Raw genomic sequence first — 15,446 nt, forward strand, 5'->3', positions numbered from 1 at the left:
GTTGAGATCTCTTGGGACTCAAACTATAAAGCAGAGATTTTGATTTTCAAATTCATTGTCCCCTGAACCAGACGAGAACCTACCAATGAGAGAGATATCATATGATTTGAAATTTTGGGAAAATGGGAAACTTTTAAAGTATTTGTCTCAGGTCAGTTTTTGGCTTTTACCCCATTTTTTAATCATGGATGCTGATTGCCAAAAGAGCAACATTAATCAAAATCTCTATGGGCTGCTACAAAGCTATTAAAGAGCATAATTATGTGATCTTTTCCATTTGAAGGGTTTCTGCTGTATAATAACACACCAACAAAGCATTAGAAAATCATTATTTATTATATTTCACAATCTGCTTAGCAGAAATATAGGTATTAAACTAGTAGTAATCTCGGATTATCGAAGTGTAAGTCAGTCCAAGATGGCGTCAAAAAGCTGAAACAGTCTGGCTTCAGAAATCCACAGGACTGAAAAACAACACTTATTTAATAATATGCATGCTCCTACACTGAACGCTAAAGCTGGATTACAAAGCAGTTTATGACAAAGAAACAGGTCTGGAATAGACTTCTCACATGTAGGGGCCAAAATGGCCAACTTTTGCAAACTTGCTAGCACAACCCATTAAGATAAAATTTCACTGAGCAAAAAAAAAAGAACTTTACTGAGAGCGAAACAAAGTCATCCAGAAAATAGGAAATACACTATAATTATTATTTCACTCGTTTCATTCTACATTCATGCTGATCATCTCCTTCTTTCATTCATCAGCCTACATTATTGACAAAATATGTAAAAAGAAAATGATAAAATTTACCTCAATTTGCTGCAGTGCCCATTCTGAACCATCTTTCTCCAATGCATCAAGAATATCCTCCACAGTTTGTTTATCAAAACAGCTAAATGAAGTTCAAACACTCATTAAAGACAATTAAAATTTTATTAATAATAATAATAATAATAATAATAATAATAACAATACTATTTAATGATGATGATGATGATAATAATAATATTGAAGAAATGTACAGTACGTTTCTTTTTATCAACGGGAACTTGGGATGCTCAGAAAAAATCTGAGTGCTCCTTTGCAGGAGTTGATGCTGCAACCTTACAAACACACTGAGCTTACCGGTAATGAGAGACTCATAGGAGCTAGGCCATTAAATAAGGTTAATAGTGATAATGTTAGTTATAATAAATATCATTTTTGGATACAGATATTAGAGATAAATGTATACTCAAATGTATGTTTTGCTGAAAAACAACAGAAGAAATATTTCAACTAAGGCCTGTTTAAAACATCAAACTTTACATGTGCCGAATCTAATGCAAGTGAGAAAAATCTATTTTTTTTCGCTCATTGCATTAGATTCAGCGCATGTAAAGTTTGACGTTTGAAACGGGCCTAAATAATAAATTTTTAAAAAAACCCAACAGACAGGAGATAACTGTGTTGCAAAGAACAAAGAGAAGTATAATTGAATTTAGGGCCACATTAATCCACATACTGGTTATAGTGGGATTTGAACCTGGCACTCTCCGATTAAATCTGGAATTCTAATTCACCACTAAGCCATCAAGCCACCTGACTAGCAAGCTCTCTTAGGGTGTCGATCCCTACCCCTGCCTCCTGTATTCATGAATGCTTTCCAAGCAGGCTATCAGAGCAGTTACTTTACCTACCTATTGATCTGGTGTGTAAATTTCTCCAGTACAAACTCTTTATGTCCCTCAGAACACTGCAAAGAGATGGTGGTTGTTCCAGGAAAAACATACATGAACATAAAGTGAGTTTGCAAGCACAATATCAATGTCCTTTGGTTTCATGGAATGTCATTGAAAATTCTAGTGACAGTGATCATGATTAGGAGTAGAATCACCAAATTAAACCTATTCTACAAAAAATAATGTATTCTTTCAGCATAATATAATTTCAAATAAATATAATAATTTCATAATTTCATCTCAAATACACTATAAATATAAATGTTAGACAGACCAAAGGGGTTATTGCGAACAGGACATGTGGCTGGCATGATTATTTCGGGGTTGAGGGGTGAAGAGGGTGAAAACTGAAACAACCCAAACCTTTACAAAAAAGCTAACCTTAAATCTAAACATTATCTAAAGCATATTGTTTAGCTTTAGGTTCGCATTTTTCTAAAGGTTTGGGTTGTTTCAGCTATTGTAACTGTCACTCCCTTCACCCCTCACCCCTGGAATGGTCATGCCACATGCAAATAAAGTCTAATAAAATTACAATAAAAGGACACTAATGAAATTACAAAAATTATGGACAGTGGAACTGGTAGTTACAAGAGACAAACCAGGTGCAAGGAATGTCTATATTGAAAGTGGTGTCCAAAGGGTGGGGAGTATGCAAACGAAAAACCAGTTTAAGTTAATAATAATTTAATATCCAGACAGATCTCCATAAGTGCCAAACTTTTTGTTTAATTTTTAAATTATTCCTTTTCTTTCCTTTTCTTTTAATCACCTATTGTTCTTATTTGATAATATTAATTTATAGACTGTAACTTACAAACAGTTATGTTTAGCTAACATTGAAACGTTGTTGTTTTTAGCAAACTTTCTTTTAATCTTAAAATGTTTTTACAGTAAGAAATACTTTTTCATAATTTTTTATCGCTGAATTCTTTTCCAAATCCTTTTATCTTTGTACAAATAAATTAATTAATAAATCAATTTTATTGGATGTTGGTTTTTTGATGAAGGTAGGGTACACAGAAAACACCAGAGTGGAGAATTGACAAATTTAACCCAAGTGGTGTCCAGTCTGGGAATCAATCCAATAACATTGGTTGGAACCCAATGTTTGCACCATTGCACCAACCATTGTCAATACTGGGCTCACCCTTTCACTCACAATAGAGACAACAGATTTAACTCTGGATAAAGCTGCATGATTTTCATTCGTGATTAGGACCCCCTCGAGAGTAAGAGGGTTAAAAGATAGACCAGATGGGTGGCGGTAAATAGGCTTGTAAAACAAAGAATAATTTATTATTGACTTACCAGTTTGTCATAATCATTCAACACTTTCTGAATGCTGTGTAAACAAGGATCAGAAAGACCAAGAAGAGATGACTCCAGATCTGCTAGCTTAAATTAAGCAGGAAACAACAATTTTGATGAAGCCAATCAAACCCAAATTAATAGAGACAGGGATCAGAGAAAAGGAAAAATCTTTACCATCTCAACATCCCTAAGCAGCACACTTTCTCACAGTCCATCTCATAATATTATGGTATTTTCTTTTTCAAGTATGGGTGATGTCACTATTTTGCTAAATAAACTTAGCACCAGATGTCATGCAATTAAATACTTTGAACGCAAAATAGACAAAACAAATAGTGAATTAAAGTAATTGGGTGAACAAAGCCTGTGGCAAGATAACTGCGACTTTGGGGTACATGCAAAGAACAAAACTGAAGCTTGCTCATCTTCCCGCTAAATGGGAGGAGCATTATTAAGTATTGGAAGAGCATCTCTACGTCCACAGATGCGCATGGGCTGCATCAGACAAGATAGAGGGAATTAAGTAAGGAACAACAAAGGTTCAAGAAATGTCAACAGCTTGAAGGAGGTCACAGCCTGACTCTATCACTATGAGCAATAACCCCTAAATTAACAATGACTTGCCCTGTGGATTATCATTCAAGACAAATATCTTAATTTACCTCGATCAGTACTCATGCCAAGTGACTGCCTCATTTGAATTTTCTCATGTCTGAGGTATTTAAACCATGTTTTGAGAAGAACAAACTTCAGCATCATTTTAGTTTAGTTTAGGGAGGACAAAGGCAAGACAGGAATAAAGTACCTTTTCACTTGCAACAAAATGTGTTGCCACTCCTGCAAGTTTTACATCATAGCCTTTCAATCTATGACCTGAAAAATTTAATGCGGGAATATCTTATACCAAGAAAGTCTTCAATGAATCCTCACCTACATGTACATAGAAGACATAGAAGTCATAGAACTCTACTTGTTGTACTGTACATCACAAATTAAAAAAAAAACAACAATACACTGCAGCTTGACAAAAAGATACCCCTACATTTAATGAAATACCACAATAACTAAGAATTAACAAATACTGAATGAGGTCGAGCATGATAGTGATAATTATCAAGGCCAAAGTTTGTGTTATCTGCCGATAACACAAACTGAGGCCTTGATAATTATCACTACTGTATCATGCGAAAACTGAATCCAATATGTGTTTTATTATGCATATTCCTGAGCTGCACTTGTAAAGACAAGAGGACTGACTCATCCATTTCTTTGCATGAGCGGCAAATTAAAGAATGTTTCTGCGGTTGGTAGCCTTCTTTCCTCTCCTCTGCTGGTTAGTGTGTTAGGTGCACTTCTGCATGCATAAAACTATTGTCTGTAGGTATGACGTCAATTCCACATATATAAAAAGTATTATCTGTAGGTATGATGTCAGAAAACAGAGCAAGAAAGAATTAGCTGCGCGCTTATAGCCAATCAAAATCGAGCTGGTGATGCTAATGTATAATAATGGCCTTTCCTTACTTGCTTACATGCTGTATGTCCAGGATGCAAGAAATAATTATTATTAGTATCACCCAACTAGTGGACTAATGCAAATCCTGCATTTTGATTGGCTACGCTACTAGAGGACTATTGCTAATTAAACCTATTGTTTTGTGGTGTTCTTGTAGCTTTTGTCGTCGTTGTCCTTGCTTAAGCTCCCTATTATTTCCATTCTGAACATAACCTGTACTTACCTGTGAGTGCTAAATAGACACCAAGTTTGCCTTTCATCCTAGGTAATACATATCCCCCACCAACATCAGGAAACAAGCCTGAGGGTAAAAAGAAAGGGAATTTAGGTTGGTGATGGCAGAACCTGCTTCAAGATGCCATTGAGAGTGTTTTTAATAGCAGGGTTTTCTCACCAAATGCCAAACCTACCATTCATAAAACTGACCATGGCTATGAAAAAGGTGGATACATGTAATACCAACTTAGACCCTCACACCTCACCCCAGCGTAGGGGCAATTGGTCTGGCTTTTTAAGTTATACATGGGAAATTTTCCTGTATTTGTATGACCGGCGTATTCACGACCCCCAGGCATATGACACACGTGGAATGCATGTTTCGCGGTTTTGTTGGTAACGGTGGTAACTGGAGGTTAACCCTTTCACTGCCATAAATGCCCTTGACACTCACAGATATTACTCTGCCTGTCTTGTCTCTGTGTCTAACAATGGGAAGCCCTCGGCGGTGAAAGGGTTTTTAAAAAAAAATTGAATTACCCCCGAACGCATTATTTGCCCAACCCGTAGAAAAATGTGACTGACAACACCAATGGCATCTCTGCTCCCTCTATGGGAAGTTCACAACATTTACCAAGAGCATGGCAATAGAACAAAAACTAAAAGAACAGATAACTCTGCAAGCGCACAAGGATAGAAATTACTTGAAGTGACTTAACAGAAAAGAAACTATGGCAATAGAAATAGGTTTCCTTGTATACCTACTATTTAAGAAAGTGAGGGATGGGGGTCCGGTGAGAGGTGCTTATTCGAGAGGGTCGCTTGTTTGACATTATGGCTGAGGGAGAGGGAGCTTATTTGAGGAAATACAGTATAGGACCTCTATTTAATTTGTAGTATTTGTTACACACACACACACACCTATAGCAGTTTCTGGCATGGCAAACAATGTCTTCTCAGTGGCAACTCTGAAACGACCATGGACAGATAAGCCAACACCCTACAGGAAGTGAAAAAATGATGTTGCAAGACTTTCTCTCACATCAACCTGAGTCTATATTGTGCATGAACCTGAGTGCTTTCTCGCAAAAAATAAATAATAAATCCTCAAAACCAAAAATGCTCTGAATATAGAAGGTTAAACATGGGCCTGCAATGCATGTGCAAGGATGTGGTACATAATTATGCTAATCTGCAAGCATTCTGCTTAATAATGTTCTTGCAGCTACAGTATCTATCTTTACTTGAGGACTACAGTTTAGGAAACAATCTGTGACATTAATTGTCTGTATTTCCAGATGCGCGTGATGTGAAGTTGCAGAGAAGAGCAAGGGGACACTTTGCGATGCTTATAAAAATAGCCTGAATACATCTAATTACCTAGATATAGAATAGAGTGAGTTTCAATCGCGTGTCGTAAAACCAAAAACAAAGTAATTACTTTGGCCAATCAAAAAGGACGGAGACAATCCAGTAAACCAATCAAAACTCTAAGTGATTACATGTAGCCGACACAAAGCGCTGGAAAATGTGCACGCACAAGCCATGATTGGTTTTGGTTTCACTTCTGATTGGTTGAAAAAGTGGCACAAGAACTTTCAACCAATCATTGAGTGAAGTAAATGCAAACCAAAGCAATTCGCTAATTACTTCAACACTCAATTGAAAACCGCTCTATATTAGATTCTTTAACTCCTACTAACATGTACTACTACTACTACCACTTCACTATCACTACTACACTACTACTATGGCCGAGCTAAAGCAAGCCTCGATTCAGCATGCCTCTTCCAAGGTTTCCCTATCCAACATAGCTCTTCTCAGTTTTTCCACACTTTCAAAGCTGCTATCGCTTTTCAGGTTGTCTACATTGTATATAGGTAACAGCTTGTAATCCCACGTTCATGCATCCACTCAGCAGCTTCCAAAGTACTAGATTAAATGCTTCTTCCTACAGGTGTCTAACAAAATGACCGGCTAGCTTCAACCTTCTGAAACCCACTTTTGATGATACTGGTGGTAAATTTCCATATAATTCCTTGTTTGTTAATAAATACCATACATAACATTTTGGTGTAACATCCATCTAATTTCTTCTTCATAGCTTTCGTGACTGTCTTGCTTCCATAAAGCAGGATAGATTCTACAGAGGCCATGAAAACCTGCTCCTTGATGTTTCTTCCTTTCTTGATTTATAGATTCTTTAAATGTAGATTCTTTTAAGTTAACCCAAAAGGCAGTCAGTAGGAGCGGCAACTTGTTACACCCATACAACAGTGTGTAATACATGAACATGTGTTGAAGAGAACTCGCCTGTTTAAGCAACAAGCAACTTGTTTGTTGTGGATCCAAAGATACTGTACAAAGCAATGTTGACTCAAGAACATAATGACAGCATTAAATTAATGACTACTCACCCCTCCCATGGTTATCCCATTGATCAGTGCCACATAAGGAGTTTTCAGAGTACCTACAGGTGTGCATACATGTAGAAATTAACGCATGGTCTCCAGGGTGCTCTAGGTTTTTTTTAAATTCAGGTACCATACATGTAACCTCTGCCGCTGACACTCAGAAGGTAACAATTATAGCCCCTGGAGAGTAAAACATTATTAACAATGTAACATGCAAGCTGATTTGTAATAATTATTAGCATGCTTTACGTAGTGTTTCTGAACCACTTAATTAAATAAAATAATTAGGATAGTATGCATACTCTCATTGGTCAATACATCTACCTGTGTTTAGATGAGTATGTAAACAAAAATGGCTGTGACAACACATGAATTTTGATTGCTTATGTTGTCAGACGTGTGTTATGATTGGCTGGTACGAAATATGAGCGTGTATCAAGAACATCTGTTTCAATCAAGAGGTAAAAAAACCAGCATTTTCCTTCATTTGTCGAGTTATTTCTGAGGAATATTTTATAAAGGCAATAGAGGACTTCTTTTCGTGTTTACATTGCCTCACCTAAACATGAGGGGGAGTTGGGAGGCCATGTAAACATGGAAAAAGTCCTTCTACTGCTTAACTAGAACACTTATTTCTTGAAGTTTCCAGCAGTGTGCAAATGTCTCTCACTCTCAGATTGTCAAATTGGCGATCGAAAGTTGTAAAAATATATCAATGAAAGAAGATCAATTGACAAGGATTCAACAAGGCTCAGCTGGAGATGTCTGATCCCATCAAAAACCCAACTTTTGTTCTGATGTCTTTTCATTGGTCGAGAGCAGGGTTGGTGCAATGTTGAGCGCACTCGCCTTCCACCAATATGCCCCAGGTTCAGTTTCTTTACTTATTAATTTTATTTATTTACTGATTGAGTGTGAATACATACATGGTGCAATAACAACAGGACATAAGCCCACTACAAGGTTATCCACCAGGATACACCACAGAAGACAAACCACAACACCGGGAACTACATGCCCTACTCTTTACGACAAGTGTGCAGGTTCTTTTACGTCCCACAGGATTATGAACATTGAAGGGTTGTGAGATGGGACCTCCGGCTGATCGTCCTTATCCGAGAAGACTAGAGAGTCTAACCATTTGCAGATGTAATTACAAAGGCAGCACTTTCTCCTCAGTTATTTATTTTAAACACCCTGAGTGATGGTCCGGCCGGAGTTGAACTCACGACCTCCCACATAACAGCCCGGTGCTCAACCAACTGAGCCACCGGTGCGCGGTCTGGACTCAATGTCATATGTGGGTTGAGTTGTTTGTTCTCTACTCTTCTCTGGGAGGTCTGGTTTTCCCCTCTAATCAAACCCCAACAGCTGAGTTAATCTGAGTTAATTTCACATACTTTGATTTGATTTCCAATGTCCCCAGTTATTCTTACCATTACTTTGCGTACCATTTTCCAGATTAGTACATCACTATCACTGGTTTATAAGCTTCAGATATTATGATAAACTCTTACAGCTCACCAATGGCATAATTTAACATGTATTCTTCCTTGAAGAACAACTTTGTAAGGTCATCACCCTTCTGGCCAGCTTCAGCAACAGCTGAAAAAGTTTATAAGATGACATTCTTACAGATTCTGCAACATTGATATACATGTTGGACAGGTGTACTTGGTTCTCTCTAATAGACAGTTTATTAATTGCTCACCCCGAACATCTCCCCCTGCACAAAAGGCACGGTCTCCAGTTCCTTTAATCACCACTAAATTCACACCTGAATCAACATCCCATTTCTGTAAACATCAAAATATTGGTTATTAGTTTATTTTTGCCCAAAGATACATCAGGCTTAGAGAAAGAAAACACAAAACTTTGTTGAAAGCCAAAATAGACATCAAGCACCCAGGGTGCAGTCCTATTGGGTGGTTTGGGCCTCCATGACCAGTACTTCTCAGCTAATGGGTGAGCAGTTGGCTTTTTTTGCTTAAGCATAAACTGTAGTTAATGTTTAGCTCAATTGACCTCTGTACCTTACTGATTGCGTCAACTGTTTGTTTTTGTGCTTCACATGTGTTTTTCCCACCCCCTTTTACTGAAACCAATTAGATTTTTTGGCAACACCTGCGGCCAACTTGCCATCCAATTCTCTCCCAATTTCTTCTGACCACAAAGTGAGTCTTTCCCTTCCAGTCCTCCCATAATTATTTATGTTCTAATAGGGTTACCGTGGCACATCTCCTACTTGCAGTGACACCTTGTTGTCATATTTATTCTTTTGCCACTTGCATTAAAAATATGGTTTGGGGATAAATGTTGACGTCCCCAACCCTTCAGTCCCACACTGAAGCAATTCCGGGGTTGCCCTAGCTTGAGTGACAAATGGTGGCACATCCACTTCCCCTTGTGAGCCCAACCTTCTTGGAGCAGCCAAGTATTGGCAGCTATACAGCTGATGTGAACCTGCTATATCCACCCACCCATACACTCACGAAGGACAGTCACAACACCGGGAACTTCATCCCCTACTCTTCTCGAATAGTGTGTGGGTTCTTTAATGTCCCACAGGGAACTTATGAACATGGAAGGCATTTGTGAGACAGGGCCTACGGTTTAAAGTCCTTGCCCGAGAAGACTTGAAAGTCTAACCAATTGTGGATGTTATTACAAAGGCAGCACTTTCTCCTCAGTTATTTTAAGACCCTGAGTGTTGGTCTGGCCGGAGTCGAACTCACAACCTCCCACATGGCAGCCCGGTGCTCAACCAACTGAGTCATCGCGCTCTAGCCTTGCCTTCAAGAACATCAGTCCATGTTATAGCATCGTGGTCCATTTCAAATATGACGATGATGTATTTGACCTTCGATGCCTGAATTCTAAGACCAAGACACTTACAAAGGTCATAAGAGAGGCCCAGTATGCAGATTGTAAATTATTGCTATATTCACTAATGACGGTACAGCACTACAGTTGCTGTTATCCGCATACTGTACAACAAGCTGTTGAAGAACATGGGTCTTTGGATAACATCAAGAAGACAGAAACCATGAGCATAGGTGAACAGATTCACCTCAACATTGATGGACAAGTTGAAAAGAGTAGACTGCTTCAAATATATTCGCAGCTAGATGTATGTTACCAAAGACTGCAAGGCAGATGTAGACATCACTGCACAGATTCAAGGTCTACAATCAGTGCATCATCCCTCTAATGATTTATGGTAGCAAAACCTGGACTCTGTATCGTCACCACATTAAGCTGCTCAGAATTGTCCAGCAACGACATCTGAGATCTATTCTTAACATCACATGGGATCACTTCATCACAAACAATGAAGTGTTGGATCTTGCTAACACCACAAATATTGAGATCAATCTTATCAGAAAAAAGATTGTGTTGGTTGGGCCAGGTTGCTTGCATGCCAGATGAATGCCCAGTAAAGGCACTTCTCTATTGAGAGCTGGCAGAGGGTTATAGAAGAGTTGGTCTTCCTTTTTAAAAGATGTTAAGGACACCTTGAAGGACATTTTGAAGCATGGAGTATTACTTCTCTCAAGGAGAAACATTGTAGCAGACCGTCCCGGGTGGCAGAGGTTTGCAACAAAGGTTTGCAATAAGAGTGATGATGATAGAAGGAAGGTCACCAGAGAAAAGAGGGCGAAGCACCATGAATGGAGAAGTGTGAGGAAATGAGCTGCTGTGGACAAAGAATTAGTACTGTCACTCATCCTGTAACTTTGCTTTATACCCGTGTTGTATGGCCGATACTCGATAGAGATGCGTGTAGGAACTATCCACTGTTGACTGGCTGTTGACCTAAGAGGGACCAACAATTGACCGACTATTGTACGACCATCAACTGAATATCAACCAATTTGTCAACTGACAATCAACCGAAGTAAACATGATCCGATTTTTCCTCAACAAAAAAGAAACCATGACTCACAAGGAAAAAAAAGACTTGGCACTGTATTCCTATACTTTGTTCCATGAGGATTTAATAAAAAAGCAGCTTAATTAGTACCTGCAATACTGGACAGATCTTTCTGATCATGTTCAAATTTAAAGCATTCAATGCTTTTGGACGATTCAGAGTAATCAAGCCAACTTTGTTCTTGACCTCAAGTAATACCTCGGCATCCTAGAGCAATAAAATTATACAAAACAAAGCAAATTAAGATGAGACAGGATTGACTCATATTTCTTGGCTTGGGTCTTTCATGAGGCAATGAGAAGTCACTCTATAGTCATACATGTCGTCTTTGACCAAAATTTTATCAAAGCCCTCAGTCCTGGGAGAAGAATGGAGGGTGTAAACTGCAGGTTACAGGTTGGGGTTCCAGGTCATTGTTTCACCATACCTGAAACAACCCAAACCTTTACTAATGCCAACATTAGGCCTAAAAAATAATGTTTAAGCCTAAGGTTAACACTTTTCTAAAGGTTTGGGTTGTTCCAGTTATGGTAAAACAATGACCTGCCACCCTTTCTTGCACTAGGGTGCGCTCAATAGCTGTAGACCCATTTACTGTCAATGACTGTGTAGTCCTTTTGTATGTCTCTTAGATAATGTATTATAAAACGACAAAGTTGTTGATAGGTATTTAACAGTAGCCCACACTTCATATCTTCTGTTAAAATGGAAAGTGCATGCATTTTCATTGTAAATGTACCTTGCATTTCTGGACTTGCGTGTATCTCACAAAATAATATACATGTATGTGTATAGGTAGATGAGTATCCTTCACCCCTGAGGGTGTAAAGTGCAGGGAGGTTAGGGTGGCAGCAACACACCCTGTGAGTGACTGTATGGGGATTGCAGCAACATCACTGTGTTGCAACTAATGAGGGTGGCAGCCACACACCCTGAGCAATAAAGGGGATGGTAGCAACACACCCGGCAATGAGACAAATGAGGGTGGTAGCAACACACCCTGAGCATAATTATATGGGCAATGGAGTAGGGTGGTAGTGACACACCCTGCGATATGCGACTGGAACAGACAAGTACCAATGCGAGCTTGCAAAGTGTGGTGCAAACCACAGCTGAGATGGTGATGATAGGAAAGGGGCCCCCACCCAATCTGCTGTGTGCAAAGCAAAGTGGCAGGTGTGCAACCAAAAATATCCCAAATACTCCCAACCCTGACTGAAAATTAAGTACAACTAGCTATGGAACGGCCTTGGTTTGGATTCCAAAAATTTGGCCAGAAAGGTGTGCTGTGGCCAGCAAATTAGGTACCCTCTGGAGAACTGATGGAGGAGCAGTGATGTAAAGAGTGAAGCAGTCACTCGACCATCTTCCTAGAGTCTGAATAAGCCAAGGTGGTAAACCGGACTCTGTGGCAGTGGTTGCTGCTCCAATCCTAAAACTGTGGGAAGCGTACTGTTCTGTGGGAATATCAAGACGCCTCAGGAGAACGCGAAGGATGGCTGTAACCTAAGCCCTGGTAAGGTATTGGCCCGAGTTGAAGACATAAAGTGGAGAGGGACTGGTGACTTGGTGAATCTTGAGATACTTGCGGAGAGCACATACAGCACAGACTGAGCAATGAGAAGGGACGGACAAGAGTGTGCAGCCCTGGTGGTATGGGTCTGTTTTGGATGACTTTAAGTGTAGGCCGATGCACTCATCAGGGGTAAAGGGCACATCATTTGAGGAGAGATGCACCAAGGGGTTGAAATGTGTAGTTGTCGGAGAGGTGATTCGCTGGAGCAAAGGAAACTGTACAAGGCTAAAGTAAAGGTGGACCACAGCATCAATAATTATTTATCCTGAGAAACAATGTCAGGAGCACCAGCCAACTTGACCTTGATCTGGTGGAGAAGGGTCATCATGGTTGTAGGAAGGTGCTGTCATAGTGGTGTTGCTGTGGTATGCTTGATTCCCCACAGAAGCAGATGGAGGGGGGGGGGGGCTTCCTTGAAGGGGTCTGGGAGACAGTGTTCAACGTGGGCATAATGAAGGCCTGCCATGTAGAGCTTAATGGTCTTAAAGCTAACCTGATCGGCAAGGTAAGCAGTGAAGAAGCGAAGCAAGTTTTCAGTGGCGGGGAAGCTGGACCATCCATGGGAGCTGCAAAAGTTGATGTGCCACCAATACCAGCCCGATAGGAGCAGCAGGTGGAATCATCAATAGCCTACAACTGGAGGAAGCTCAACCATTGTGCCAAAGGGACACTTCTGATTTGGGAATGGGTGTGGTCTCTGGAGCTGCTTCTGGGATGAGTTGGCCGAACCGGGACATCTGCAAACGCGACAAAGAATCAACAATGGAGTTATTGATACCAGCAATGTGAGAAACGAGAACAGTAAAGTGGTGGGAGGCAGGAATAAAGAATATGGAGCGAACAAGGTGCATGATCAGGGGGGTCATGGGATGAACCGGAGGCCCAAATATCCACAACAGCGTGATTGTCGTGGTGAAACAGAAGTTTCTTCCTCGACCACTGAGAGACCCCATATGAGGCAAGCCAGAGCGATGGCTCCTTCGACTGAATGGAACCATCTTGCAGGACAGCGGGCCAGGGTTGAGCAATCCAATGACTCATATAATAAATGCAGCAGAGTCAGGTCCACTGCGGGTCAGGGATAATGGTGCGGCCATTCCAGGTAGGAAGGAACTCCAGCCATCAGGCAATGTTGCTACAGGCCTCCTGATTCAGAGTGAGGTGATGGTGTGGCAAGCGATCAGTGCAGCTCAAGTCACTGAGACAATGCAAGAAGATGCGGCTGGCAGGGATGATATGGCAGGCAAAGTTTAATTTGCTTATCAGGGAAAGGAGGTCTCGTTTGCAACATTTTTTATGTGAGGACCACCACTGAAGCTGTTAGTAGCCCACTGAGTTTGTCCTCAGGTAAGGAGGTTTCCATAGCAGTGGTGTTAATACAGATGCCCAGGAACACTCACTGAGTAGCAGGTCCTTCCAATGTATTGGGAGCCAGAGGAATGCCAACCTCTGAAGATACACATGTGATGGACTTGTCATTTCAGGTACAAGTTGGAGAGTAGACAGGGCCGACAGTGAAGTAATCATCAAGGTAATGCATTAAGTCCGGAATCCGGTGCTTCAAGACCCATTCAAATGTGTCAGCTAGGCGGTTAAAGAGGTATGGGATGAGCTCAAGCCAAAGGGCCTTTGTAACCAAGGTTGGAACCCCACTCAAGACCATGCAGAAGGCTGGAGGTAAAATGCTGGTCAGCATGACCAGCAAGCTCATATGCCAGTCAAGGAATATTGATAGGCGTGGAAGGCGCAAGCAATGCAGGTGGAGGCATATTACAGTTGGGTTGCTTTGGGGCACGGGACACTAGGGTGGTTGTCCCTGCAACCAGGTTTGTTGCAGATGTGCTGGAACTGACAGTTGGGGCGAACCAGGCTGAGGCCTTGAATTTGCGGCTGAATTTGCATTATTTGGTCTTGGAAGGCAAGGAGATCTGGGGAGAGTTGTGGGAATAACGCAAGCATTATCTGATGTAAACATGCCAAGCCTCGAGCCAGGACGATAGACCATCTATGCGGCATATCCTGCGTTGGGATGACATAAAAGCTAAGGTGGCGGTATCCTGAGGGTTGATGGTCAGGGTAAAGTTGTTTGGGGCTGAAGCAAAAGAAGGGTATGGGTACAAGTTGTCTGACAAGAGTTTGTTAAAGTCAATGTACTTGCGTTTAGTTATCTTGGAGCGAAGCTTCTCCGGTACCAGTGGTAACTTGGTTTCATTAGCAGTGGAATGTGGCCAGGGAAGTGCAGCAACTTCCAAATGAATGAGTTGTTCTGCACGAACTGTGAGAGCCTGGGTTCCAAATGTTGCGAAGAGTTACCACCATCTTGCTTTCCATCTGGTGTTTGTCCCCAAGGGAGAACATTGGGCGAGGCACTTGTCCAGGAAAGGAGAAGGACTTTGGAGCTGGGAGCTGACTGTCTTGTCAATGGACAACAGCCTCCATAAAGAGATTGTGTAGCTGGCTAAGTTGGGTGCTTGAGAAATGAGAGAGCGAGGGCATCTCTTCAGAGAAAGGAGCTTGGAAAGAACTGATGACGATGTTTCCGGGATTGCTCTGACCTGGTTGTGACTCAGGATTGGGAAACTACACATTACAGTTTGCATGTTCGTGTTCAAAGATGCAGTGGGCCAGGGGGGATTTCATGCCAGTGGTAACCAGGTTGAGTGCTGATGCCAACAATATCAGATAATTCCTTCAAGCTGGGCAACAGACATAGATCCAGCATCCAGGCCAGTCGATTGGTTTCAGGAACCA

At 40.8% G+C, this 15,446-nt stretch overlaps 1 protein-coding gene across 2 annotated transcripts in view; it reads right to left on the minus strand.

Annotated features, from left to right (window-relative positions):
* Positions 1 to 15,446, minus strand: part of LOC138012472 (3-hydroxyisobutyryl-CoA hydrolase, mitochondrial-like) — a 31,678-nt gene that overhangs the window by 7,347 nt on the left and 8,885 nt on the right. For both annotated transcript variants that reach the window (XM_068859249.1, XM_068859250.1), the window contains 10 exons: positions 11,210 to 11,326; positions 8,897 to 8,981; positions 8,710 to 8,790; positions 7,189 to 7,241; positions 5,693 to 5,771; positions 4,779 to 4,856; positions 3,845 to 3,912; positions 3,037 to 3,123; positions 1,684 to 1,739; positions 815 to 896 (listed from right to left, as the gene is read on the minus strand). In XM_068859249.1, the coding sequence (XP_068715350.1) occupies positions 815 to 896; positions 1,684 to 1,739; positions 3,037 to 3,123; positions 3,845 to 3,912; positions 4,779 to 4,856; positions 5,693 to 5,771; positions 7,189 to 7,241; positions 8,710 to 8,790; positions 8,897 to 8,981; positions 11,210 to 11,326 (786 nt within the window). The remainder of the gene's footprint in view (positions 1 to 814; positions 897 to 1,683; positions 1,740 to 3,036; positions 3,124 to 3,844; positions 3,913 to 4,778; positions 4,857 to 5,692; positions 5,772 to 7,188; positions 7,242 to 8,709; positions 8,791 to 8,896; positions 8,982 to 11,209; positions 11,327 to 15,446) is intronic.

This window comes from Montipora foliosa, chromosome 8 (genome assembly GCF_036669935.1).
Source record: "Montipora foliosa isolate CH-2021 chromosome 8, ASM3666993v2, whole genome shotgun sequence".
NCBI classification, from domain to species: domain Eukaryota; kingdom Metazoa; phylum Cnidaria; class Anthozoa; order Scleractinia; family Acroporidae; genus Montipora; species Montipora foliosa.